At 53.2% G+C, this 22817-nt stretch overlaps 1 protein-coding gene across 1 annotated transcript in view; it reads left to right on the top strand.

Annotated features, from left to right (window-relative positions):
* ALPL (alkaline phosphatase, biomineralization associated) overlaps positions 1-22817 on the top strand; it is a 52863-nt gene that overhangs the window by 14234 nt on the left and 15812 nt on the right. Inside the window, exon 2 of the mRNA XM_036446679.2 lies at positions 19932-20095. Coding sequence (XP_036302572.1) covers positions 20035-20095 — 61 coding nt within the window. The 5' untranslated portion in view covers positions 19932-20034. The remainder of the gene's footprint in view (positions 1-19931; positions 20096-22817) is intronic.

Raw genomic sequence — 22817 nt, 5'->3', positions numbered from 1 at the left:
CCTACAAAATAATCCTGGCCTATGTTTTCTCCGTGGAAAATGTTAACTACTGTTTCAAATATATTATTCAGGGTCTTTATTTCTTCTTGAATCAGTTTTGATAAGTTATGCTTTTAGGAATATATGCATTTAATCTACTTTTTCAAATATTGACATAAGTTTGCTTATAGCATTTCCTTAGTATTCTTTCCATAACAATTGTGCTCTCTCTCTCTCTCTCTCTCTCTCTCTCCCTCTCTCTCTCTCTTTTCTTACCTTGCCTGAAGTTTATTGCCTTTTTAAAAAATACCATCTTTTATGGTGGCTTTTATCTCAATTGAGTCTTTGTTTCCTGTTTTGTTCATTTCTGCTTTATAGAATCTTTTATTTTGAGAAGGTTTCTATTTTTCTAAGTGTTGGACACTTAGCTACTTAAGTTTTAGCCTTTCTTTGCTACATTCCACAATTTATCTATAAGTGTTTTTATCATCAGTCAGTTCTAAGTACATAACTTAATTGTACCATGGTCAGAGAATGTAAACGCTATGAAACCCTGCTATTTAAAATATGAGGCTTGAGCTCTTGTCATTTTTTAAAAAATATCTTTTTATTGATTTCAGAGAGGAAGGGAGAGGGAGAGAGGGATAGAAACATCAATGATGAGAGAGAATCATTGATCAGCTGCCTCCTGCATACCCCCCACTGGGGATTGAGCTCTCAACCTGGGCATGTACCCTCGGCTGGAATCGAACCCAGGACCCTTTGGTCCGCAGGCTGACACTCTACCAACTGAGCCAAGCCGGCTAGAGCTCTGTCAATTTTTATAAAATGTTCGAGTGTTCCTGAAAAGAATGTGTGTGTGTACTTTGTTTCTATCATCCTGCTTTTTTATTCTAATTTATCTTGATGTTTCTGTTTTATTTTTAATGTTAATTACTTAAAAATAGCTATAGCTTTCCCCCACAAAGACAAGATTAGCATTTTCTCAGTCCCCCTGGTCTCCCTCTTCCCCTTCAGCCCTTCTTCTTCATCAGAATGCCCACCAGCCCCCTAGACATCAGATTAAAATTATCTGCAATTTTTAATTCTGAGTTATTTTAGATAGATGTTCTTCTTGTTCTTTTCTTTGACCTGTGAATTTTGTTAACAGTAAACTTTACTAAGTTATTTGGTCAGCCTTCACATATCTTTAATATCATCTGTGGAATTTGTTTCTATACTTAGTAAGCAGTTATTTTGGAAAAAATATGGTCTTTTTGTACAAACATGGGCCCTTGAACATGGAAATGTAATTTAGTATAGTGGCTTTGACCATTTCTTATAAAGTGAAACATACTTACCACATGATCCAGCAATTCCAATCCTAAGGCTTTGCTCAAGTGAAATGAAAATATACCTGTACAAAGATTCACACATAAGTGTTCATAGGAGCTTTATTTATAACTAGAGGCCTGATGCACAGAATTCGTGCAGGGGAGGAGGAGTTGGGGGAGGTTCTCTCAGCCTGGCCTGCACCCTCTCCAATTTGGAACTCCTTGGGGGATGTCCGACTGCCGGCAGACAGACATACCTCTTGCAATCTGGGACTGTTGGCTCCTAACTGCTCACCTGTCTACCTGCCTGATTGCCCCTAACCCTTCTGTCTGCCTGCCCTGATCGCCCATAACTGCCTCTGCCTGGACCCCAGCCTAAGACACAGTCTGGCTTCCCTCTGCTGGAGGAGATCTGGCAGATAGGGGAAGCCACCATCCCTATCATGCCTCTGCTGCTGCCACTGCTGGCCGCCTCAGCCTACCTGAGCCTCGGCTCATCTGAGCCTTGGGCTGGCCCTGGGCAGCAGCAGCGTCAAGTCCCCGCCCACCCACATGTGCCTGCTGCACGTGCAGCTTCCTGGTGATCGGCACTTATGGCATGAGGGCATCACAACATGAGAGTATGATGACCATTAGCATATTAGCTCTTTATTATATAGGATGCCCCCAAATGGAAACAGTTTAAATGACTTGAATGACAGTTTAGTTAGATATAAAATTCTCAGTTCAGATTCTTTTCTTTGGTACTTTGGTCAATTCAATTTGATACTTATTCCTTTAAAAATTCTGTTCCTCTGAACTTTTAGAATGTTTGTGTTGTCTTTTTTAAAACATATTTTAATTGATTTCAGAGAGTAAGGGAGAGGGAGAGAGAGATAGAAACATCAATGATGAAAAAGAATCATTGATTGGCTGCCTCCTGTACACCCCCTATGGGCCATAGGTTGAACCCACAACCTGGTCAGGTACCCTTGACCAGAATTGAACCCAGGACCTTTCAGTCCATAGTCTGATGCTCCATCCACTGAGCCAAACTGGATAGAGCTATTTTTGTTGTCTTTAATATTCACTATAATATTTCTAATTGTGCTTTTTTTCCTCATTTGCCCAGTTTGGTATATTCGGGTCCCTTTCAAATTGAGATCTTTCATCTTTTTTTACTTCTAAAATTATCTTTATTATTTCCTCCCTTGATTTATTTTCTTTTTCTAGGGCTCCTATTATCCAGATGTTGGCACTTATATGCCCATTTCTATCATCCTTTTTTTTTTTTTTTTTTTTAAATCTTCCCTGTGTGTGATTTTTATTAAAAAGTGTTTTATTTTTTGTTAATCTCCATCTCTTTTTTTTGTTGATGCATTCTTTCCTACAATAAAATGTATTGATCTTAAGTGTTCAATTTAATTGGTTTTGACAAATGCACATTACCTTGTAACCATGACCACAAAACAAGACTTAAAAAAAATCAAAACATTTCTATCACTCCTGCGAGTTCCCTCCCATTTGCCTCCCAAATATAAACTTATTCTGATTTCTTTCACCATTTGTTTTTTTCTAGAGTTAACTACACAAGGATTCATTTAGCATGTACTCTTCTATATCCAGCTTCTTTCCCTTAACAAAATGTTTTTGAAATTCATCTCTCTTGTGTCAGCAGTTCATTTTGTTGTTGTTGAATAGTTTTCCATTTTATTGGCATACCACCATAGTTTCTTCATTCAATGGTAACGAACATTTAAACTGTTTCCATTTGGGGGTATTATAAGTAAAGCTACTGTACAGCTGTATTTTCATTTCTTTTGAGAAAATTCTTAGGATTGGTATTGCTGGATCATGTAGTATGTTTCACTTTATAAGAAATAGCCAAAGTCACTACTAAATTACATTCCCATGATCAATATATGAGATCCTGTGTGATTTAAAAAAAATATATATTCTTGACAATGTTTGATTTTGTAAGTAGTTTTGACTTGGTTTCACACCTGGTGGGTATGAAATGATGATGTGGAGCATCCTTCCCACTGACTATTGGTCGTTTGTATGTTTTCTTTTTGAAGTGGCTAAGTCTTCTGCCCACTGTGTTTTGGGGATATTGTTAGTCATTTTATTGTCAACTTAGGAGTTATTTATTGGATTCAGGTCCGTTGTCAGCTATATGTACTGTGCATATTTTCTTTTCTTTTTTTTTAAGAATAGTTTATTGATTTTTTTTTTAAGAGAAAGGGATGGAGGAAGGGAGAGAGAGAGAGAGAGAGAGAGAGAGACAGACAGACAGACAGACAGACATTGACTTGAAAGTACAACATTGATCGACTGCCTCCTGCATGTCACCCACCAGGGATCGAGCCCACAACCTGGGCATGTGCCCGGACCAGGAATAGAACCGGCAACCTTTTAGTGCAAGAGACAACGTCCACCCAACTAAGGCAGAGCGCATACTCTTTTTTATTATGTGCCTCGTCTGTTCGGTTTCTTAGTGGTATCTCTCAATGAGCGGAAATCTTAAATTTTGGTGAAGTCCAATTTATCAATTTTTTTCTTTTATGAAGTTAGGGCTTGCTGCCTACCCCAAAGTCATGAAGATGATATCCTCTTCTGTTTCCTTCTAGAAACCATATGAATCTGGTTTCATAGTGTGGTTTATGGTCCATTTCAAATTAATAAGATTTGGGTGGATGTTTTAGCTTTTGACGGATGTTTTACGGTTCCTTTGATGTTATCTGTTTCTTAATCCTCCCGGGCTTCCTTGTGGACGTGCTTGTCCATCTGATATCCCAGTTCCCCGTTTGGTTCCTCAGCGGCCATGTCCCTTCTGCCTGTGTGTTTGTTATTTCAGCTGGTTTTCCATATAGAATGTTTCCATGTGGGCCCTTGAATCCTTTCTTGTTCTATTTTGTTTTGCTAATGTCTTCCCTTATTTCTTTTGACTGTTTCCAATGCTTTTTTAAAATTCCCAGTCCGTTTGTTGGATACGGCTACCTCCAGTTGGTATCTCTAATCAGTTTGTTTCGTTGGAAGCCTTTGTGCTCCTTGGACTTCCTGTTTGTTAACCTAGGAGCTCATTTCCTGGGGGTCTTCATTCTCTCTGGTGCTGGAAGGAATCTAAGCCTGACCCCCTCTCTCTGTCAGCACCGAGCCCAAGGAAATGACAGGCCCAGAGAGGAGCCTCTGTGCACGAGAGACACCCAGCTTCTCCCTGAGGCTGGCATCACCATTTCCCTCCTCGTAACTGACTCCACAGGCCCGGGCCTCACTCTCAGCATCCCAGGAAGGAGCCGCCAGGGGAGGGGCTGCCTGCTCAGGTCAGAAGCCCCCAGACCGGAGGCCTGGAAGGGAAGGGGTGGTGGCGTGACTGATGCCTGCGATTCCAGGTTGCCGGCTGCCCTGCCCTGAAGATCCCCCAGCAGACACTTGCCATCGGCCTGGGCCAACAGCACTGGCCTCACTGGTCCAGGGCGGTGCGTGCACGTGTGTATGAGGGGCGGGGGTAGGGGGAGAGGGAGGTTCCTGGGGAAGGCTGATGCAGAGAGACGAGCAGAAACCAATGCCTATACTATGGGAAAGAGTATATATATTATTGAGTTTTTACAGAGAGGAAGGGAGAGGGATAGAAAGTTAGAAACATCGATGAGAGAGAAACATCCATCAGTTGCTTCTTGCACACCCCCTACTGGGGTTGTGCCTGCAACCAAGGTACATGCTCTTGACCGGAATCGAACCTGGGACCTTTCAGTCTGTAGGCTTATGCTCTATCCACTGAGCCAAACCGGTTTCGGCTGCCACGGTATTCTCCACCACCATGGAGAATGCTCCCTGACCCCTCTCCTGGCAGCAGCACCCTCCTTGCCCTCATACACACAGTCTAAAACACAGTCTGTTTGCTCCATCCTTTCCTGGGCTTACATTACATTTTGCTCTATTACTCCAGGGTTGATGCGGGGGAGGAGCCATCTATCTTTGTTTTCCCTTACGGCTAGTCTTTGGGCGGAGTGCCTGCGGCCCCACGTGCACCGCTGCCTCAGCCAGAGCACAATGGCTTAGGAAGAAAACCAGCTGCTGATGTCAGATGCCACTAGAGCGGGCCAAGAGTCCTATCTAACAAAGAGGGAATATGCTCATTGACGGCCACGCCCTCACAAAGATGGCAGCGCCCACAGCCACAAGATGACTGGCATCCAGTCCTCTCAGCCCTGCTAGGGTGGCAGGAGCAGGGCACAGGGCACAGCTGGGCCCACCCCCAGGCAGGTCCAGCTGCTCCATACGCCTGTATCCAGTGCCCCCCAGTCTCCTCCGCCCTCCAGCCCCCCAGGGCCTGCCCAAGCACAGACAAGCCTTGCATGGCAGCTGCCCAGCCAACACCTGAGGCTCAGGCAAGATTCAAATGGCAGCTGCACAGCCGCCCAGGGCCAGCTCGAAGTGTAGGCAAGCCTCAGATGTTGGCTGCGGCTGCCCAGCAGCCCAGGGCCGCCCGAGGCTCAGGTAACCAGGGCCGGTCGAGGCTTGCACTGCCAGCAGTGGCAGCAGCAGAGGTGTGATGGGGGCATTGCCTTCCCCTGATGGCCAGATGGACTCCTGCCCCCTGAAGGCTCCCGCACTGTGAGAGGGGGCAGGCTGGGCTGAGGGACCCCCCCCCCCAACTCCAGTGCATGAATTTTCATGCACCGGGCCTCTAGTGTTAAATAAGCATTAGAAATAAGGAAAGAGACTAGCAACATGAAACAATAAGCAAGTGTTAAATAAAACCACAGGGGGAGATGCTCAATGTGAAACTAGCCTCCTCCTCTGTCTGCCCCTACCCCAGCCTTTGCCTCATCTTACAGCTCACTCTTCTCAAAAAGGAGACCGCCATGGCCTCTAGGCCTTCCCATGGGCTGCCTTTTCTCTCACTTCTGCTGGAAAAACTCTTGTGCCTCCTCAAGGTCCCTTTTCTGGTGCCCCCCTCTGGTCAGTGTGATACTCAGGGATGGCGTGGGGTTATAAATGAGGAAACTAGGGTCCTTGCCCTGGTTCTTCAACTAACTGGCTCTGTGACCTTGGGCAAGTCACACTACCTCTCTGGACCTCAGGCTCCCGTGGGGGTAAGAAGGGAGTGTTGGGTAGGGTTAGGCCAGTGGTCGGCAAACTCATTCGTCCACAGAGCCATATAACAACAGGACAATTTTGAAATTTATTTTGAGAGCCACATTTTTTAAACTTGAACTTCTCCTAACGCCACTTCTTTAAAATAGACTCGCCCAGGCTGGGGTATTTTGTGGGAGAGCCACACTCAAGGGGCCAAAGAGCCGCGTGTGGCTCGAGAGCCGCAGTTTGCCAACCACGGGGTTAGGCTATTCCTGGAGTCCCTATCAGCGCCGACAAGCTGGTGGTTGCTTAAGGACAGAGGTTCAGAAGTGGGACTGGCCATGACTCTCTCCTGCGTCAGCACGTAATCACTATGTTTCCAGGAGCAGTTATTTCAACCCGAGAAGCCCCAACGTACTAGCTTGGCATCAAGGCTAAGAGCTTGTACTTGGGGTCAGACAGTTTTGGTGCATACTTGCTGTGTGACTGTAGGCAAGTGGCTTGACCTCTCTGTGCTCCGCCCCCCTCCCTTTTTTTTTCTGTAAAGTTGGATTGATACTAACAGTGCCTACCTCAGAGGCGGGAACCGGATGAATGCAGCTATTGTTCTGCTGGTGGTGGTTGTGCACCGTTATACAGACTTCTCCACTCACTTCAACCAATTCTTGGTGTTTGCCTGCCGGCTCTGCTAAGGAGAACGTTCTCTCAGTACACTGTCCGTTAAGTGTTATCTCTTGACAGATGCTCTCCATTGCCTTTTATCTTTATAACAACCTTGCAAGTTAGGGAGAAGTAGTACTGTTTTTACAAATAAACAGTCTGCAGCTTCAGGGACCTTTCGAGGTCACCAAGCTTGCCTGGTCAGGACTGAACCTAGGACCACCTACTCCATGGCCAAGGTCTCTCTACAACACCGCCATGTGCCGAAGGATTAGATGGGGGTTTGGGGGTCACTGAACATGCTCAGAAGGGAAAGCTCAGTGAGAAGCTCCCTGCCCCCGTACACGTGGGCTCCAGCTGTCTGCCCGCCCTGGGCCATGCCTGCCCAAGCTGTCTTTTGTAGGTTTTGTGCAAATGTGGGCTTAGTGATGGGCCAGGAGTTAATTGAAGAGGCAGAGCAAGGGTGGGTTGGACAATGAGGGGCTCATATGACCTGGGAGAGCGAGCCAGCGGGCCTCCGGAGAGGGAGGAGGACTCTGGAGGACGTGGAATCGGCAAAGAGGAGGATCGAGTTTCAACAAGCCCGGAGCTGGAGCGGGAGCAGATGTGGGTCTTGCCAAGAGGCAGTTCCCGAGGGCGGCCCCGGGGCTGAACCCTGGCCTCGCCGTGTATTCCCGTGGGTCTGGGTACGTGGCTCCCCCTCTCAGAGCCTCAGCTGCTTCATCTGCCAAAGGGCTCCTTGTGCCATTTGGTACCGTGAGGGGAGATGACCCGTGGGGGGCCACGGGTTAAATTGACCCGCGGGAGCCTGAGATTTAATCATGGGACTTCAGTTCCCTTTTCTGCAATTTGGAAATCACCTTCTCGGTTGGGATTATTGCAAGGCGACGGCAGGATCCTCTTTTAGTGAGACCTTCTCCGACCTGTCTGCTTAAAACTGCAAATGCCACCTCTTTCCGGTCCTCCCCGCTGCCTTCTTTTTCCCATCAAACTTACCACCACCTGGCATTCTACTCATTTTCCTTGTTGTCTGCTCTCCCCGCTGGCAGGAAGTGGGCTATTTTGTTCAGCACCTAGAGCACCTGGCTGATAGTAGGTGCTCAGTAAACGGCGGTTGAATGAGTGTTGGTTGAATAACACAGAGGGAAGGCCCTGGTGCATAGGGAGTGTTGAGTCAGAGTCCGCGGGATCTCAGAGGTGGGATGAATTAGCTCATGTAACTGTGATGTTCGGAGGAAGGCTCCCAGCCTGGCCACACCACTCAGACTCTCTGCTTCTTGTGATTCAACCTGCTGTTGGGTTGCTTTATCTCCAGGCCCCACATAATGCCATCCCCGCCACCTTGCACGCCCACAACGCTCCATCCAGGTGGAAAAAGCCTTCCAGCTGGAGCCAGTCAGGGCCACCTGGAGCTGCTGGAGGCAGGATTAGTCCCACCTGAACCACTCATTGCTTGAGTGGTCATACTGGAGGGGTCATTCCCCAAAGGGAGCTTGGCTGTATTCTGGGGAAGGAGGAATGGATTCTGGGTGGCCATACATTACCGCACATCCCCACTACCGTCATCAGAGGGGGCAGTGGAAAGCCATAGACACATGTGCCTTCCTGCACCGCCTCCCCCCAAGAAGCCCCTAATGGAGGCAGAATGGCATTAATTACCCCGGATTTGCAGGTGAGGACACAGCCCTTGAGCATTCAGCCTCGCTGTGCAGTTAGAATCCCAGAGCGGCTGTCCTGGGAGGCGGGGACCGATGTGGCAGAGGCCCTGCCTTCATGGAAGGAGCGCTGTGTCCAGACAGGAAAGTTCCCAGGGAGGCTGCGGTCATGTGATGGCCCAGGAAGAGCCCGGCGAGGGCGGTCATGAGACAGTGTGGGCACATCCACTGGAAGTCGGCAGCAGTCACCTCTCTCTCTCCTCTCTCTCTCACACTCTCCCCCCCCCCTCTCTCTCTCTCTCTCTCTCTCTCTCTCTCTCTCTCACTCTCGGAGTGAGGTCACCTGCCACGCTGACACCGGCCTTCTGTATCTGGGGTGGCCGAGACATCAGGTCTTCCAGCCGAGACGGAAGTTGGCCTGTGACTGGGATGTGGGTGGCAAGCACACTGCATGCGGAGCCGGACAGGCCTGGCCAGATCCCAGCTCTCCCACGTGGCTGCTGTGTGACCCTGGCCCTCCCACCCCCTGTCTGAGCTTCCTCTTTCTCCCTGACCCTGAGCTTGGGAAGCCGAACAAAAAGCTCCAGGCACGTGGTCGGTGCTCCGTTAAGAGTTTCTCCCTCGCCTCGTCAGTGTCCTGCCCGCCGCTGTGTCCGTGGCCACGGTACTTGGCGCCTCTGGGAGCAGCGATAGCACCTACCGCAGAGTGTCGTTGCGAGGAGGTAAAGCATTTAGACCAAGGTGACCAGACCTTAGTCCCGATTTTTAACAATTTGTCCTGAGTCCCGTGGCGTTTTAAAAACAGTCCCGATTTTTGGAAAGACGAATTGTTAAAAATCGGGACCGTCCCGCCAAAAGCAGGACGTCTGACCACATTAATTTAGACCCGTGCCTGGCTCACTTGTTATCGCTATTACAACTGGCTGACGTTTACTGAACGTTCCAAACGTGCCAGATCCCTGGCCTTCAGCTCACTGTTTATTACGAAACCCTCCTTCTCGCAGTAGTACAGGGACAGGCATGCCCTGGGATCGTCCCCACCGGCCCTAAGGGGAAACTGAGGCCCGGAAAGGGGAAGAAGCCAGGAAGCAAGGGGGACTCTGCCAAGCTGTGCGCCCTCGGCTCCTTGTCCGGGGAGCAGCCCCTGCCCTGCTCCCTCCCAGGGCCTCGGAGGAGGCCAGCAGCACAGCCGCCGGGAGCCTCGGCCCTCTGGAAGCTTCTCTGGGGATGGGAGGAGGTCGTTAACCGCGGGCCCGGCTGCAGCAGCACTGTCTCTGCGGACATCAGTGCACGCCCTGTGCTGACATGAGCAGAGCATGGACAGGCCCCCGGCACACACCACCCAGCAAGCTACAAGTTCACGGCCGTTTCCCCGCAGCCCAGAGCACCTCAGCCTCCTCTTCCAGGGCCGTGTGGGGCCATCTGTGGGACGGAGGCTTCCTCTCCTCCGGAAGGGCTGCGAGGGTGTGTGGGCACTGGGGGCCAGAAGCGGGGAGAGCCATGGTGGTCCAGTGTCCCGCGCAAAGCCCAGCTGAAGGGGTCATCGGGGAGGAGTGTGCCCAGGATCCCATAGGGTGGTGCACCGCTCGGGGACCTGGGCTCGGTCAGTCTTAGATGTGGCCTCTGGCAAGTCACCTCATCTTCTGTAAAATAGAGATAGCCCCAGCCGGTGTGGCTCAGTGGATAGAGCATCAGCCCGTGGGCTGACGGTTCGATTCCCGTCAAGGGTACATACATGCCCAGTTGAGGGCTCGATCCCCGGTAGGGGGCGTGCAGGAGGCAGCCGATCAGTGGCTTTCTTTCTCTCATCGTTGATGTTTCTAGCTCTCCGATTTCCTCTCTAAAATCAATAAAAATAAATGAAATAAAGTAGGGACACGGGGAAGTCCTCCCTCCGGGGGCTGTGGTGCACACACAATGAAGTGCCACCTGGGAAGAGGGCAGTGAGTGTGAATCAAATAGCAGCTGCAGGAAGTCCATTCCTCTGCGTACACACACACACACACACACACACACACACACACGTGACGGCGAGACCAGTGCGCTTCCTTTCGGGTCTGGCTTGCGGCTTTAGGAGGTGACCCTCTCCTCTGGGAGACAGGAACATCCTCAGGTACCGCCGGATTCTGGCTTACTTACTCACTGGGCCAGCGGTAGTTACTCACTGGCCCTGTCACCTTGGGCAAGCTACTTAACCTCTCTGCGCCTCTTTTTTAAAAAGCCAGGGACGCCAAAACTGGTTTGGCTCAGTGGATAGAGCGTCGGCCTGTGGACTGGAAGGTCCCAGGTTCGATTCCGGTCAAGGGCATGTACCTTGGTGGCGGGCACAGCCCCAGTGGAGGGTGTGCAAGAGGCAGCTGGTCGATAGTTCTCTCTCATCATCGATGTTTCTAATTTCCTATCCCTCTCCCTTCCTCTCTGTAAAAAAATCAATAAAATATTTTTTTTTAAAAGAAAAAAACAAACGAAAAAAGCCAGAGACAATATTGCCTAGTAGTTCATGGGTTGTTGGTGGGATCAAGTGGGTTAATATAGGCATGGTGTTTAGAACAATGCCGGCACACAGTAAGAGCTATGAAAAGGTTCGCTATTCTTAAGAATACAATGACAGAGTAAGTAAAAGGAGGGTTTTTCTAAAATAGTCTGAAATGTTCTCTTCCGTTGACACACATCATTAATGCCTAGAATTCCAAGACACCAGCATCCATGTTGCCTTGCAGATGACCTTGTACTTCCGGCAAACGCTCCCCAAATTCTTAGCTGGTTAGTGGGAGACCTATCCTGCCAGGAGGTGCTGTGTGACCCTGGGGAGGTCACGGACCCTCTCTGGACCTCACTTAGTGTGGATTGTGGGAACGGGGACGGGAGAGCCACATCTCGCACCGAGGAGCATGGAGTGCCAGGGCGGGAGAGGTGGCCAACATCTCAGAGAAACGCAGTGCACGCCCCACCCCCACCCCACCCAGCTTCCGGGCCAGGCTCGGAGCCAGGCGGCCTGGAGCAGAGCACGGCCTCTCCGTGGGATGGTGGGAGCCTGTGTGTCCGAGAGCAGCGTCCCTGACCTTGCTCTGTGTGGGCGCTCCAGCCACGCAGGCCGAGGAGCCCAGTCCCTGGGCCCGGCCCTCCCCTCCACACCCCGCCTCCCGGCTGCCAGCTCTCCTCCCACCAGTTGAATTTTGACAGGCCCAGTCCTCCCAGTCCTCTGCCTTCAGGGTCAGGCACCTCAGGGAGCTCCAGAAAAAAATCTTTGACTCCAGAATCCAGACCCCTGGAGCTTCTGGTTCCAGCTCTGGCCTTGGGCAAGGGGCAGAGATCTGAGCGTCAACATCCCCACCTGTGAAATGGGCTGGCGACGAGGTGCGTCCACAAGACAGGTTTGCAAAGGGGCTGCCCTCCACCAGGCTGAGCTCAGGGAGCAAAGTCCTTTGTGGTCAGTCTGGGCTGCCTCTCTGTCACTAACTCTTGGCTCCTGTCTTTCTCCCTGTCCTCAATCCTGCATTGCCGCCTCCTCGCCTTTGCGCATGTGGGTCCTCCTGTCGGGAGCGGTCCCTCTCTCTGTTCCTCTCCATCTGCCCATCTCGCTGTCTTCCCACCCGCTCCATGGAACCTTCCAGGCTGACCCTGGGTGTTCTCTCTGTCTGTCCGTCAAGAGGAAAAGAAAGCATCAGGCTGCCTGGTGGATTATTTCCTCCCACACAAATCTGTGTTTGTGCGTGTGTGTGTGTGTGTGTGTGAGAGAGAGAGAGAGAGAGAGAGAGAGAGAGAGAGACACGGAGACGGACATACAGGTCTGGTTCTCTCAGGAAAGACAGACAGACCCCTTTGACTGTAAGAGCTGGGACCTCTACCCCTTAGTCAGACAGCCCACCCAGTGGAGGTGCCCAGCAAGCGGGTGAGCCTTAGATCCCTAGAATCGTAGATCTAGAGAGACCCTTTGGGCCTCCCACGTGAGGCACATGGCCACCTGGCCGGGTGGGCAGAGAAGGGTCTGCCTGTTCTCAGCTACAACCCCTCGTCTGCCCACCTGCCCTCCAGCCCATCCTCCCCGCCTCGTGACCTTAGCCGCTGGCAAACCTTCACTGAACACTGACCCTGACCTGGGCTCTGCTTTGAGCCTTCCCACGTGTGCACTCGCAGAATCCCTCCAGCACCCCCTGGCGTCTGCTGCTCTCCCGCTTTGCAGGTGGGACGCCTGAGGCACAGAGGCGAGGGGTCACTGGCCCTGAACTCCCTCCCCAGCTTGAGACGGGCGGAGGCAGGACCCGAACCTGGAGCCCTGGCTCCAGAGCTCGTTCTCACTGCCGCTGAGTGGCCTCTGCAACCAGTTACCATGGATCCCGCCACCCTTCCCCCCACCTACGGACACCCCCACCCAGGGGGCCGGGTGCCAGGCTCCGCCTGCCTGGGGCGGCCACCATCCTCAGAGCCAGATCCCTGCTCTCTAGGAGCTCACACCGAGGGGAGGAGGCCACGCGGAGTCTGATCAATCCAAACCGGTGCTGGGAGCCTCCTGGGGTTCTGGGCGCCTGGGAGGAGCTATCATTGCTGTCGGGCTGGGCTGGGCTGGGCTGGGCTGGGGTGGGGCAGTTCCACAGAGCTGAGGTCGAGGTGAAACGGTGGTGGGAGGACCTCATCGGGTGAACGGCGAGGAACATTCCAGACCAGGAACGCCGTGTGCAGAGGCTGGAGGTGCACGCGGGACAGCTGGCACCGCATCAGAGCCTTTATGGCAAAACGGCCTGGAAGCAGGCCGGCCACCACCGCGCCACCCTGGACACTCCCCCTGTGTGTGCTGCTGACCGGCTGTCAGCACAGAGGCCTGCGCTGTGCTCCGTGCCCAGCACCTGGCCCCCTGCCCCCGGGGGAAGTCCCTCCTCGGGTCTGACCTGCAGCCCCGCTGACCACCACGCATTCCCTCTGGGCCCTGCACTCAGAGGCTGCCTCCTGGCAGCCATAAATAATCCCGACAGTGAATGAACCGAGTGCCGGCCAACCAGGCTTGCCAGAGACACTGGGCTTGGCTGAGCCTGGGGCATGTCTCCTGTCCCTGACCCTGAGCTTAGCGTTCCTGGGCCCGTCTTCAGCCGCACGCTCTCCCTCTCCGGGGCAGCTACGGCAGCCCGATTCGGCCTTGCAGGAGCCACCGACCCCTATTCCATTCCCCGCTTTCCTCCTCCCTCCGCCCCCTCTGAGAGCACAGAGGACATTCAGTGCTTCGCAGCCACAGCTCCTTGCCAGAGCCGAGAAGGCCCGGCCGACAGCCCCGAGACTGGCTCCCGTTTGGCTCGGGGCTGGTCCTGACTGTTCCCTGTGTGCATCTGTCCGGATTGGGAGCTGGGAGGCCGGGTAAGTCTTTCTTTCCTTTCCTGGGAGCCTCAGTCTAACCATCCGGCCAATGGGAGAATCTCTAAGGCACCGTCTGCCTGTGAGATGCCGAGTGAGTAGGCATGGGGTCGGGGGAGGAACAGGAATTTATTTAGGGAGTCATGTCTCTTTAATTTCTCTTCTTACGTGTGAGTACAGTCACTCCATTCAACTAAACCTTTTCCTCCTCCCCAGCACTCCCTTCTCAGTTCTTACCAGATTCTCACGACACCCAGAGAGGCAGCCCATGGGGTTCTTAAGCTCTGGATGAGCTTTTACCGGCAGCATACGGGCCTGTGACGGCCTCCCAGGTCTAAAGACGCTGCCATCGCCCCGGGACATTCCCTCGTGCACTTCCCAGTCTCTCCCCGGTAACAGAGTGTGTCCCCAATCACACCAAGCGGTTTTTGTGCTCTGGTACATTAGGGGACAGCTGCTCTGAGGACCCTCCCCAGCTCAGACATTCCAGGATCGTGACCTCTGGGCCAGGGCTCCCTCTGACCCCACCTATGCGCTCTGGAAGCACGAGGTGACCCTCCCTGGGTCTCACATGGAGTTATTGGGCTGGCGGGGGTGCAGCTTTCTAGGGGGTGCAGGCCTGGGAGCAGAGTGGAGGGGGAGGGAGGAAAGGGGAGTGTGCCTGTGGTGGAGGGAGCTTGTGGCAGGGGTGACTCCTCAGGGGTCCCTGTGCAGGGGTGACTCCTCAGGGGTCCCTGTGCAGGGGTGACTCCTCAGGGGTCCCTGTGCAGGGGTCTGCTCAGTGCCTTCCACCTCTGTGGCCCTGGGTTACCTTCACTCCATTCGATCCCCTGAGAAGAGGGACAGCCGTACCTGGCTTCTCTCTTCAGGCGGTTGGTGAGGATTACACCAAGCTCAGCGATGTCTCACCGAGCTCACCACACCGTAGGTGCTTTCCTCAGCGGGAGAGGGGTGCTCAGAAGTGCAGGGACCCCCTGGCATCCCGCAGCCGGGAAGTCATGGAGCCGGGCCTGGACCTCAGCTGCTGGCTAGGCTACCTGACCGCATGACTCCACTGTTCCTCCCCAGTGCCCTCCTGTGCCAGCGAGGCTAATCGCCCCACCCCGCCTTTTATCACCAGGATGACAAAGGTTTGGTAGAGTCATGTCACTGGTTTTCCTGTTCCCACGGGGACTTTGGTGGCCTTTCTGGGGCCGGGAAGAGAGGGCCTCCCTTGGCACCGACAGGGTGGCAGCATCTCCCCCATCCCGGGGACTTGTACCATGGGGTCTGCGGTGCCCAATGGGGCAGGGAGTGCTGGCTTTCCTTCCAGGCTCTGCCTGTGGCAAGCGGCTTCACTTCTCCGCGCCTCTGTTTCTGAGTCTGTAAAGTGGGAACCATCCTCACCATCCCGACTTCATGAGATGCTGTGGGAACCCAGGAGAGAATGAAAACGGGGGGTGACACGCCCTTCAGGCCCCTCCAGACAGCGGCATGCTGCTCAGTGACCTGCAGCCTGCCTCTTGGACAGCCCCTGGCTCTGGACTGGCACCTGGCAGGGACCTGACTGACCCTCGCTGGACCCCAGTCCCCAGGCGGTACAGACAAGGGTCCCTTTCCTGCTGTTGTTTTAATCCCACAAGGTGCCAGCTCAGCGTTGGTGCACAGTAGGTGCTTGTCCACCCTGGCCGGTCAGGACCGTCCGAGAGGACAGAGGCTGTGTCTGCCCTCTTCCCTCTGAGCCCTGAGTGCCTAGGACAGAGCTGGGCAGACGGCAGGTGCTCAGTGAACGTGTGGGAATGAAGAATGAGTGAGCCAGCAGCCGGTGTGACAGGATTGGGCTGGGGGAGGGGAACTTTGTGGCTAGTCCCCTCCCGTTTCATCCCTCCTGGGCTAATCCATCCAGATTAACCTGGGGACAAAGCCAGGTCACACCGGCCGGCCACCGACCCAGGGCTTTGGCAGCTAGCGAGCGTCCCAGGCGAGGGTGGCCAGGCGTGTAGAGGGCTGGAGACCCTCCTCACCTCGAGATGGCCCTCCTGACCCCCACGCTGGACCTGGTCCTCACAGGGGTCCTCAGCCTCCTCCTGCTGGCGCTGGCCCTGGGCCTGCTGTGCTTCTTCACCTGCCGCCTGGCCAGGCCGCTCAGGTACGGGAGCTCGCCTGGCCCGGCTCCGCTGCCAGCCTTCCCGCCTGAACTCCTCTCTTCCGTTTGCTCTTGTGGGGCAGGGGAAGGGCGGGCACCAGCCTCTCCCCCCACCCCACCCCCCCGTGGTGGGGAAACTGAGGCTCAGAGAAGTTGCGTCAGCCAGGGTTTGAGTGGCACTTGGCCGTGGACAAGCTTGGCTCACTTTCCTAAATTCAAATGGCGGGACGGGGGCTAACAACACTGGGGAAGATGAAGCGAGGTCACGGGTCACAGCACAGGCCGGGTACAGGGTGCCCGAGAAGCAGAAGTGATTTTTATCGGTTCCATTATTCTGTCATTTGTCCTGGGCCTTTCGAGACCCAGCCCAGGGCTGGCTTTTCGCCCACCTCCCGGAGCTCCCGTGCCTTCTGCCCCAGGATGCTGACTCCGGGCCAAGGCCAGCCCCTCGCTCCCGCCCCTGACCTGCCAAGTAGCTGCTCCTTCTCCTCGGGCTCTGGGCTCCACCAGGGCTTCTGCACTTCTGCACGCTTGTCATGAATAATCAGGGCACGTAGCTGGGAGCCTGGCAGAGACGGACCGGCTGGGAGTGGGGGTGAGGGGGTTGGCGCACACTCGGAGGCTCCATTCTGAGCTGGCAGAGCATTGGCAGAGGGTGGTGGGCAGCCGGGTCCCCCGCAGCCCCAGACTGGGCCCCACGGAGCCCGTCACCCAGGACTGCCAGATCGCAGACTTGGAGCGTCTGAGTGGGGGTGGGGGTGGAGGTTGGGGTGGTGGCGAGGATGAGAAAGGGGAGCCAGCAGGGGAGACTGGCTTCCTGGATTCCCACCCCCTCTCCTTTGCAAGCAGAGGGAGGCCATGGAGAAGGCACCTGTCCCTTTCCAGGACAAGCCCATCTCAATGTCCCATCCAGAACACTCCAGCCGTTACCCTGGCGTCTTCCACTCAGTCCGCATTCACAGAGCTGTGTGTGGGCCAGGAATTCAGAGATGAGTCCCGTGGTCTGTGCTGTCACAAAGCCGTCAGTCCAACGGAGAAGAGAGACGAGCGAGTGCGACCAGTGGGGGCGGGACGAGCCTTCCGTCTCCTGGGTTACCCTTCACTTTCCTTTCCTTCCCCACTGTTTGCCATGGACCCTCAATGCGAGAGAGCTAAGTCCCATCTCAGGGTGTGAGGGGCTGTCATGAGCTCACTTCCTGCTTATTCATTTCCCTCCTCGATCCTGCTCCCCGCTCCCCACAGCTCCCCCAGGCCCTCATGCCAGTGGGTGAACATGGCCTTGAGTGTGTGTGTGTCCTCGGGAACGAGGCTGTGTTCTGTGGGAGGGTGTGGCCTACATTTGACCACAGGGAACTGCATCTTCTTCTTTGCCCTCTTCACCCCATCCTGTGTGTGAGCTCCATTCGCACCGCTGTTTTGACGTCTGGTTTTAATGCTACAGGTAGTGCCACCGCCACCCTTTCTGAATTAATTCCCTAGTGATAGGAAATACTGTGATGATTTCCACCAAAACCAAGATTAAAATGACTCTTCCTTTGGTTGAGAATGTTCACCTAAAAACAAAAAGTCAAGGTGAGAGGCAACAAGCGTTTGCGATCCAAAAAGAATGGATCAGTGAACAGAGTCAGACTGCTGACTGAAGGATCCAAGGTTTGATCCCCAGTAGAGGGTGTGCAGGATGCAGCCAATCAACGATTCTCTCTCATCATTGATGTTTCTCTCGCTCCCTCTCCCTTCCTCTCTGAAATCAATAAAAATGTTTTTTTAAAAATAATAGTAACAATTAAAACCTATTATTAAAAAAAAAAAAAGAATTGCAATACTGGGAAGCATTAGGAGTTGACGGCAAGGAGGATTTCTGAGAAAGGGAGGGGGAATATTTACAGGAGTGGAAGGAAGGGATTTTTATGAGTCATAGGAACTAAGGAAGGAATTTCTCTGCAGGTGCAGCTGACCTGACAGAGTAATGGTAATTGTAAAGAGTGCCATTAATTCTCAGTCAGACGTGATAGACATGGTGTCTACTTTCCTGTCGTTTTTTTGCAAGCAGCTATTTCGCCACAGCGCTGCCTCAGGCCCCACCCGGGGTTACCTGGCCCAGTGCTAACGTTCCACATGTGTGTGCGGAGTAAGGCGTGCAGACCAGGCCCTCGGGGATGGCGGCTCCAACTCCATTTTGAAGCGGTCCCATTGATAGTCTCTTCCACATGGGAAACAGCAGGGGTGCACAACATTGCATGGCTGGAGTAGAGGCCTAGGCCAGCCAGGGCTGCAGAAGCTTGGCTTCCTCCATCGCCAGGGGTAACCCTAGCCTCCTGCTCTTCTATGATTGGTAAGAAGCACTCTACCTCCGGGAAAAGTGAGGTCGAGTCAACCTTAAAACCGTACATGCTGCACCCCAGTGCCCAGAGGTGAGGGTCCATTGGCATCCATCCCACGAAACACCCCTAGTTCACCAGACACCCGATCCAATTGCACAACCCTGTGCTCCCCCACCCCCACCCCGGCCCCCTCCTCTCTCCTAAAACACCCATCTTGGCAGTGGGGAAAGGGAGGGCGGAACTGAAATAGCTGACGTGGAACTTCTAACAGCAGGCACTCAGCACTGAATGGCGGGGTTTCTGGTGCTTTATCATTATTTCTATTCTACAGTAGCTTCTAAACATTTCTAGAGTAAATCCTGGCATCATAAAAGATGTTGTTAAATTAATATACAATATCGATGCAGCAAACTGTTATTCAAAATAGTTTAAAGCTGACGCCAGGAAGCCCCCAGGATGGTCCTCATGCCATTGCCATCGCTGCAGGTGCCTGGCTCCATGGGTAGGAAGCAGTCATTCTCCCCGCTGGGCTCACCCACCACGCTAGGGGCTGCTGGGGGCTCTGCCTTGCTGTCGGAACCCCGTGGTTGGCACATGACATCTTTACATCAGTCGGAAGCCGGAGCTCTCAGGCGAGAGGGGAGGGGGAAGGAAAGAATCACCCCAAACCCTTCCTGTGTGTGCGCGCGCAGAAAAGCCCAAGTGTTGGCAAGGATGTGGAACCCCCCGAGCATCTGTTCACATTTTCAAAAAAGTATAAAGGTAGCATCTCAGTGCAGAAGGAAACTTGGGACACTCAGAGAAAAAATAAATCATCGGAGTCATCTGGAACGTTACTATCCAGAAATGGCCACCCTTCCCGGCCAGTCTTTTCTTATCGGTCACGTCTGTGGTTTTTATCTCTCACCGTAAAGGACAAGCTCTGGAAGAGAAGGGGGCTCTTTTTTTTTTTGTCTCTGATGTTCTTGGGTCACAGGTAATCAAGAGCCTGAAGACTGATGGTCTAGAACAGTCTTTTCACGGGGTGGCCCATGGGCCGACAGCAGGGGCATCGCCTGGGAGCCTGTTGGCAGTGCGGTCAGAATCTCTGGTCCAGGATGGGGATGGGGGCAGAGTCTAGCTTCACAAACCCCGAAGGAGGCTCTGACTCAGGCTACAATTTGAGGAGCAGGGCGCAGAGTGCCCGAATGCTGGTGGATTCCGATGGACAGACTGACAGTTCGAGTTGGCTTGGGAAATGGGCGGGAACCACTTTGTGGCATGGCACTCCTTCATAACTCTACCGCCTCGTGACTGAGCTTCCCAAGGGAGAGACCACCTAGGCTGGCATCCCTAGGTTTGGCCTGTGGTGCTCAACAAAGACTTGGGGAATGAATGAACCAACAAAGGAATTGAGTGAATGAACCTATGAACTCTGGAGCTGTGGCCCATGTGTCCTTTTTTTTAAAAAAAATTATGTATTTTTCATTTTTAGGATCGGAGCATCAGCTAACATCAGCTAACGGCTGACCACTGCCAGCCCACCCACGTGGACTGTACCTCTGGCTCCAGAGAGAGAGCAGGCCTTGGAGCTCACCATGATCTCACCGTTCTTGGTGCTGGCCATTGGCACCTGCCTTACCACCTCCTTAGTGCCAGGTAGGATTGGGGGGCCCGGACGGAGGGCGGGAAGACCTGGTGTAGGTGGGGTAGGAGGAGGGCATTGCCTGTGTTCAGGGTCACAATATCACCCAAAGTATTTAAGAGCAGGAAACAAACGTTCAGAATGGGAAGTCCCAGCTCGGCTATCCCACATGCTCATGTTATCAGTCACGCTTTCCTGCTTTATATTTTCTTTTTTAATATATTTTTATTGATTTTTTTACAGAGAGGAAGGGAGAGGGATAGAGAGTTAGAAACATCGATGAGAGAGAAACATCAATCAGCTGCCTCCTGCACACCCCCCACTGGGGATGTGCCTGCAACCAAAGTACATGCCCTTGAGCGAAATTGAATCTGGGACCCCTCAGTCTGCAGGCGGATGCTCTACCACTGAGCCAAACCGGTTAGGGCCCTGCTTTATATTTTCTTGTTCTTTAATTGAGGTTTTTCTTCTCTCATCTCTCTGTAACCTGAAATAAAAGTTATTCGATAAACTCTTCCCAGGCTTGGTATGCTCAGTCTCCTGTCGCTTTTGTCTGCTTAGTTCACGGAGCAGTGAGTGCATTTCCTTGTGGTTTGTAATTGTTGGTCTGCGGACTGAAGGGTTCCAGGTTCGATTCTGGTCAAGGGCGTGTACCTTGGTTGTGGGCACATCCCTGGTTGGGGGTGTGCAGGAGGCAGCTGACCGATATTTCTCACTCTCTATTCCTCTCCCTTCCTCTCTGTAAAAAACAACAACAAAAAACAATAAAATATATTAAAAAACAACAACAACAACATTTAAAACAGCTTCAACCTAGACCTGCATCTTGTTTTATATCCCAGGGTCCTTAGCATTTACTCCTGTTTACTTCTTTGGTTTTAAATTTCTGGGTGTACCCCTTCCCTCTTTTCTTTCTTTTTAAAGCTATGTACTGTTTTTACTTGTTTTGCGTTGGGTTTTGTTGTTGTTGTTTTCAGCATTTCCGTATCTGTGATTAGAGCGGGAAGGCTTCCTCGGCTCCATCCCCCATGTGGCTGGAAGCACCCCCCCACCGGCCTCACTGAGCCTTAATGTCTCCATCCGCTCAGTGGAGATAATTCCTCAAGGCTATTGTGGAAGGACAGGGTACAGTCAGAGTGTCTAGCAGGGAGGGGGGCTATTCGGGAGAAGATATTTCAACAGATCAGAAAACTGGAGTACAGAGGAGGACTGGCCTTCCCAGGTCACCAGCGAGTCAGTGCAGAGCTGGGGTGAGACCCCGAGCTCCCTCTGCGACCCCCATGATTCTTTTCACTGGGTACCTTTGGGGACCCGAGACCGAGTCCCTGCTTTCTCAGCGCCCAGCTGGTGAGAGGTGAGCCGATGGATGAGAAGGAAAAAGAATGAAAAAGTGATGAAAGGAAAAACCTTCAAATATCCAGCAATTTAAAAAAATTCAGCAATTCAGTTTTTTGTGTGATCTGTTTCGTTTTAGCCACTCTGATGAGTGTGCAGGGGTGGTACACTGTGTTTTCTTTCTTTTTTTAAAAAAAAACTTTGGTGTCACACCAAGTTAGTCGTAGATATGGTTTTAGATCATGTAAGCCCCGCCCAGATCAAGGAAGAACACTTCCAGGGACGGGACACCCAGGTCCCTGCCCTCCCAACCCCCCACGCCGAAGGAGGGGACTACCCGCAGGTACATTCCTGTCACCACCAGGCGAGGTGTGCCTTTTGAATGTCACACTTACAAAACCGCACAGCACGTGCTGTTGGACAAGCGCAGTGCCGCACGGTGATTAGAGCCCAGGAAGCGATGGACTGTGGAAACAATGGCCTCCTGGCCATCATGGCCTCACTGGTTCTCTGACAATGAGGTCCGTGGGCGCCCACTGAACGGGACTGAGGGGCACGCCCTGGGATGGCTCCGGTGAGAACTGGGCAAACTGGCAGCAGAGGGAGCAGCAGGCGCAGGGCGAGGGGGACGGGACGGCAGGCGGCGGGCGGCCAGGAAGGGTAGGAGTGCATCCCCACCCGGGTGGCACCCAAATGGCCAGAGAAGCTCCCGGACCAACGCCGGGCACTGTGGTGGGGGTGGGGGATCTCCCGAGCCAGTGGGATCCCTGACTTTGTCTCATTTGGTCCCAGCTCTGCTGTAGGGAGCTGTGTCACCCCCTTTGCCCGGGGTCTGAAGTCAGTGAGCTTCGGGAGACACCTTTAGGAGAGAGGCTATGCCGGGGGCTGCCAGGGGAAGGTGGTGGGCTAAGGGGTTGGGGTGGGCGCCATAAGGGGAGACCTCTTGGGGGAGGGAGTGAAGTGTGGGTGGGCCCCAGGCTGGAGGCCAGGAGTGGCTTCCTTCTGCCCCCTCCCCCACCTGAGGCAGGGGCACAGCCCCTCGATGTGTGGGTTTCCTGTTTTTCTCTCTCAGCTCTAATCTCCATGCCCCCTGTGGCATTTTATAACGTGGAGGAAACACAGTGGCTGCCCACCGGGCTGCTGTGTGCGAGGCTCCTGGCACTCGCCTGGAAGCCCTGCAGGCCTGAGCTGGGCCCAGGGGTGAGGCGCGAGTCCTCAGCCTTAGACAAGACTCCCTCACTCCTCCCGGCCTCAGCCTTCCCTTCTGTGACCGGGAGGCACTGGAAGACAGAGCTTATCTGGAGGCTTCTGTACCCCGATGCGCTGATTTAAGGGGCCCACGTACAGAGGGGAGCCCAGCAGGCACGGGAAGGCCCCGATGCCCAGGGGATGAGGAGCTGG

Source organism: Pipistrellus kuhlii, unplaced genomic scaffold (assembly GCF_014108245.1).
Source record: "Pipistrellus kuhlii isolate mPipKuh1 unplaced genomic scaffold, mPipKuh1.p scaffold_m20_p_2, whole genome shotgun sequence".
Classification (NCBI taxonomy): Eukaryota; Metazoa; Chordata; class Mammalia; order Chiroptera; family Vespertilionidae; genus Pipistrellus; species Pipistrellus kuhlii.
Note: the sequence above shows the minus strand (reverse complement) of the source record. Positions and strands in the feature narration are given on the sequence as shown.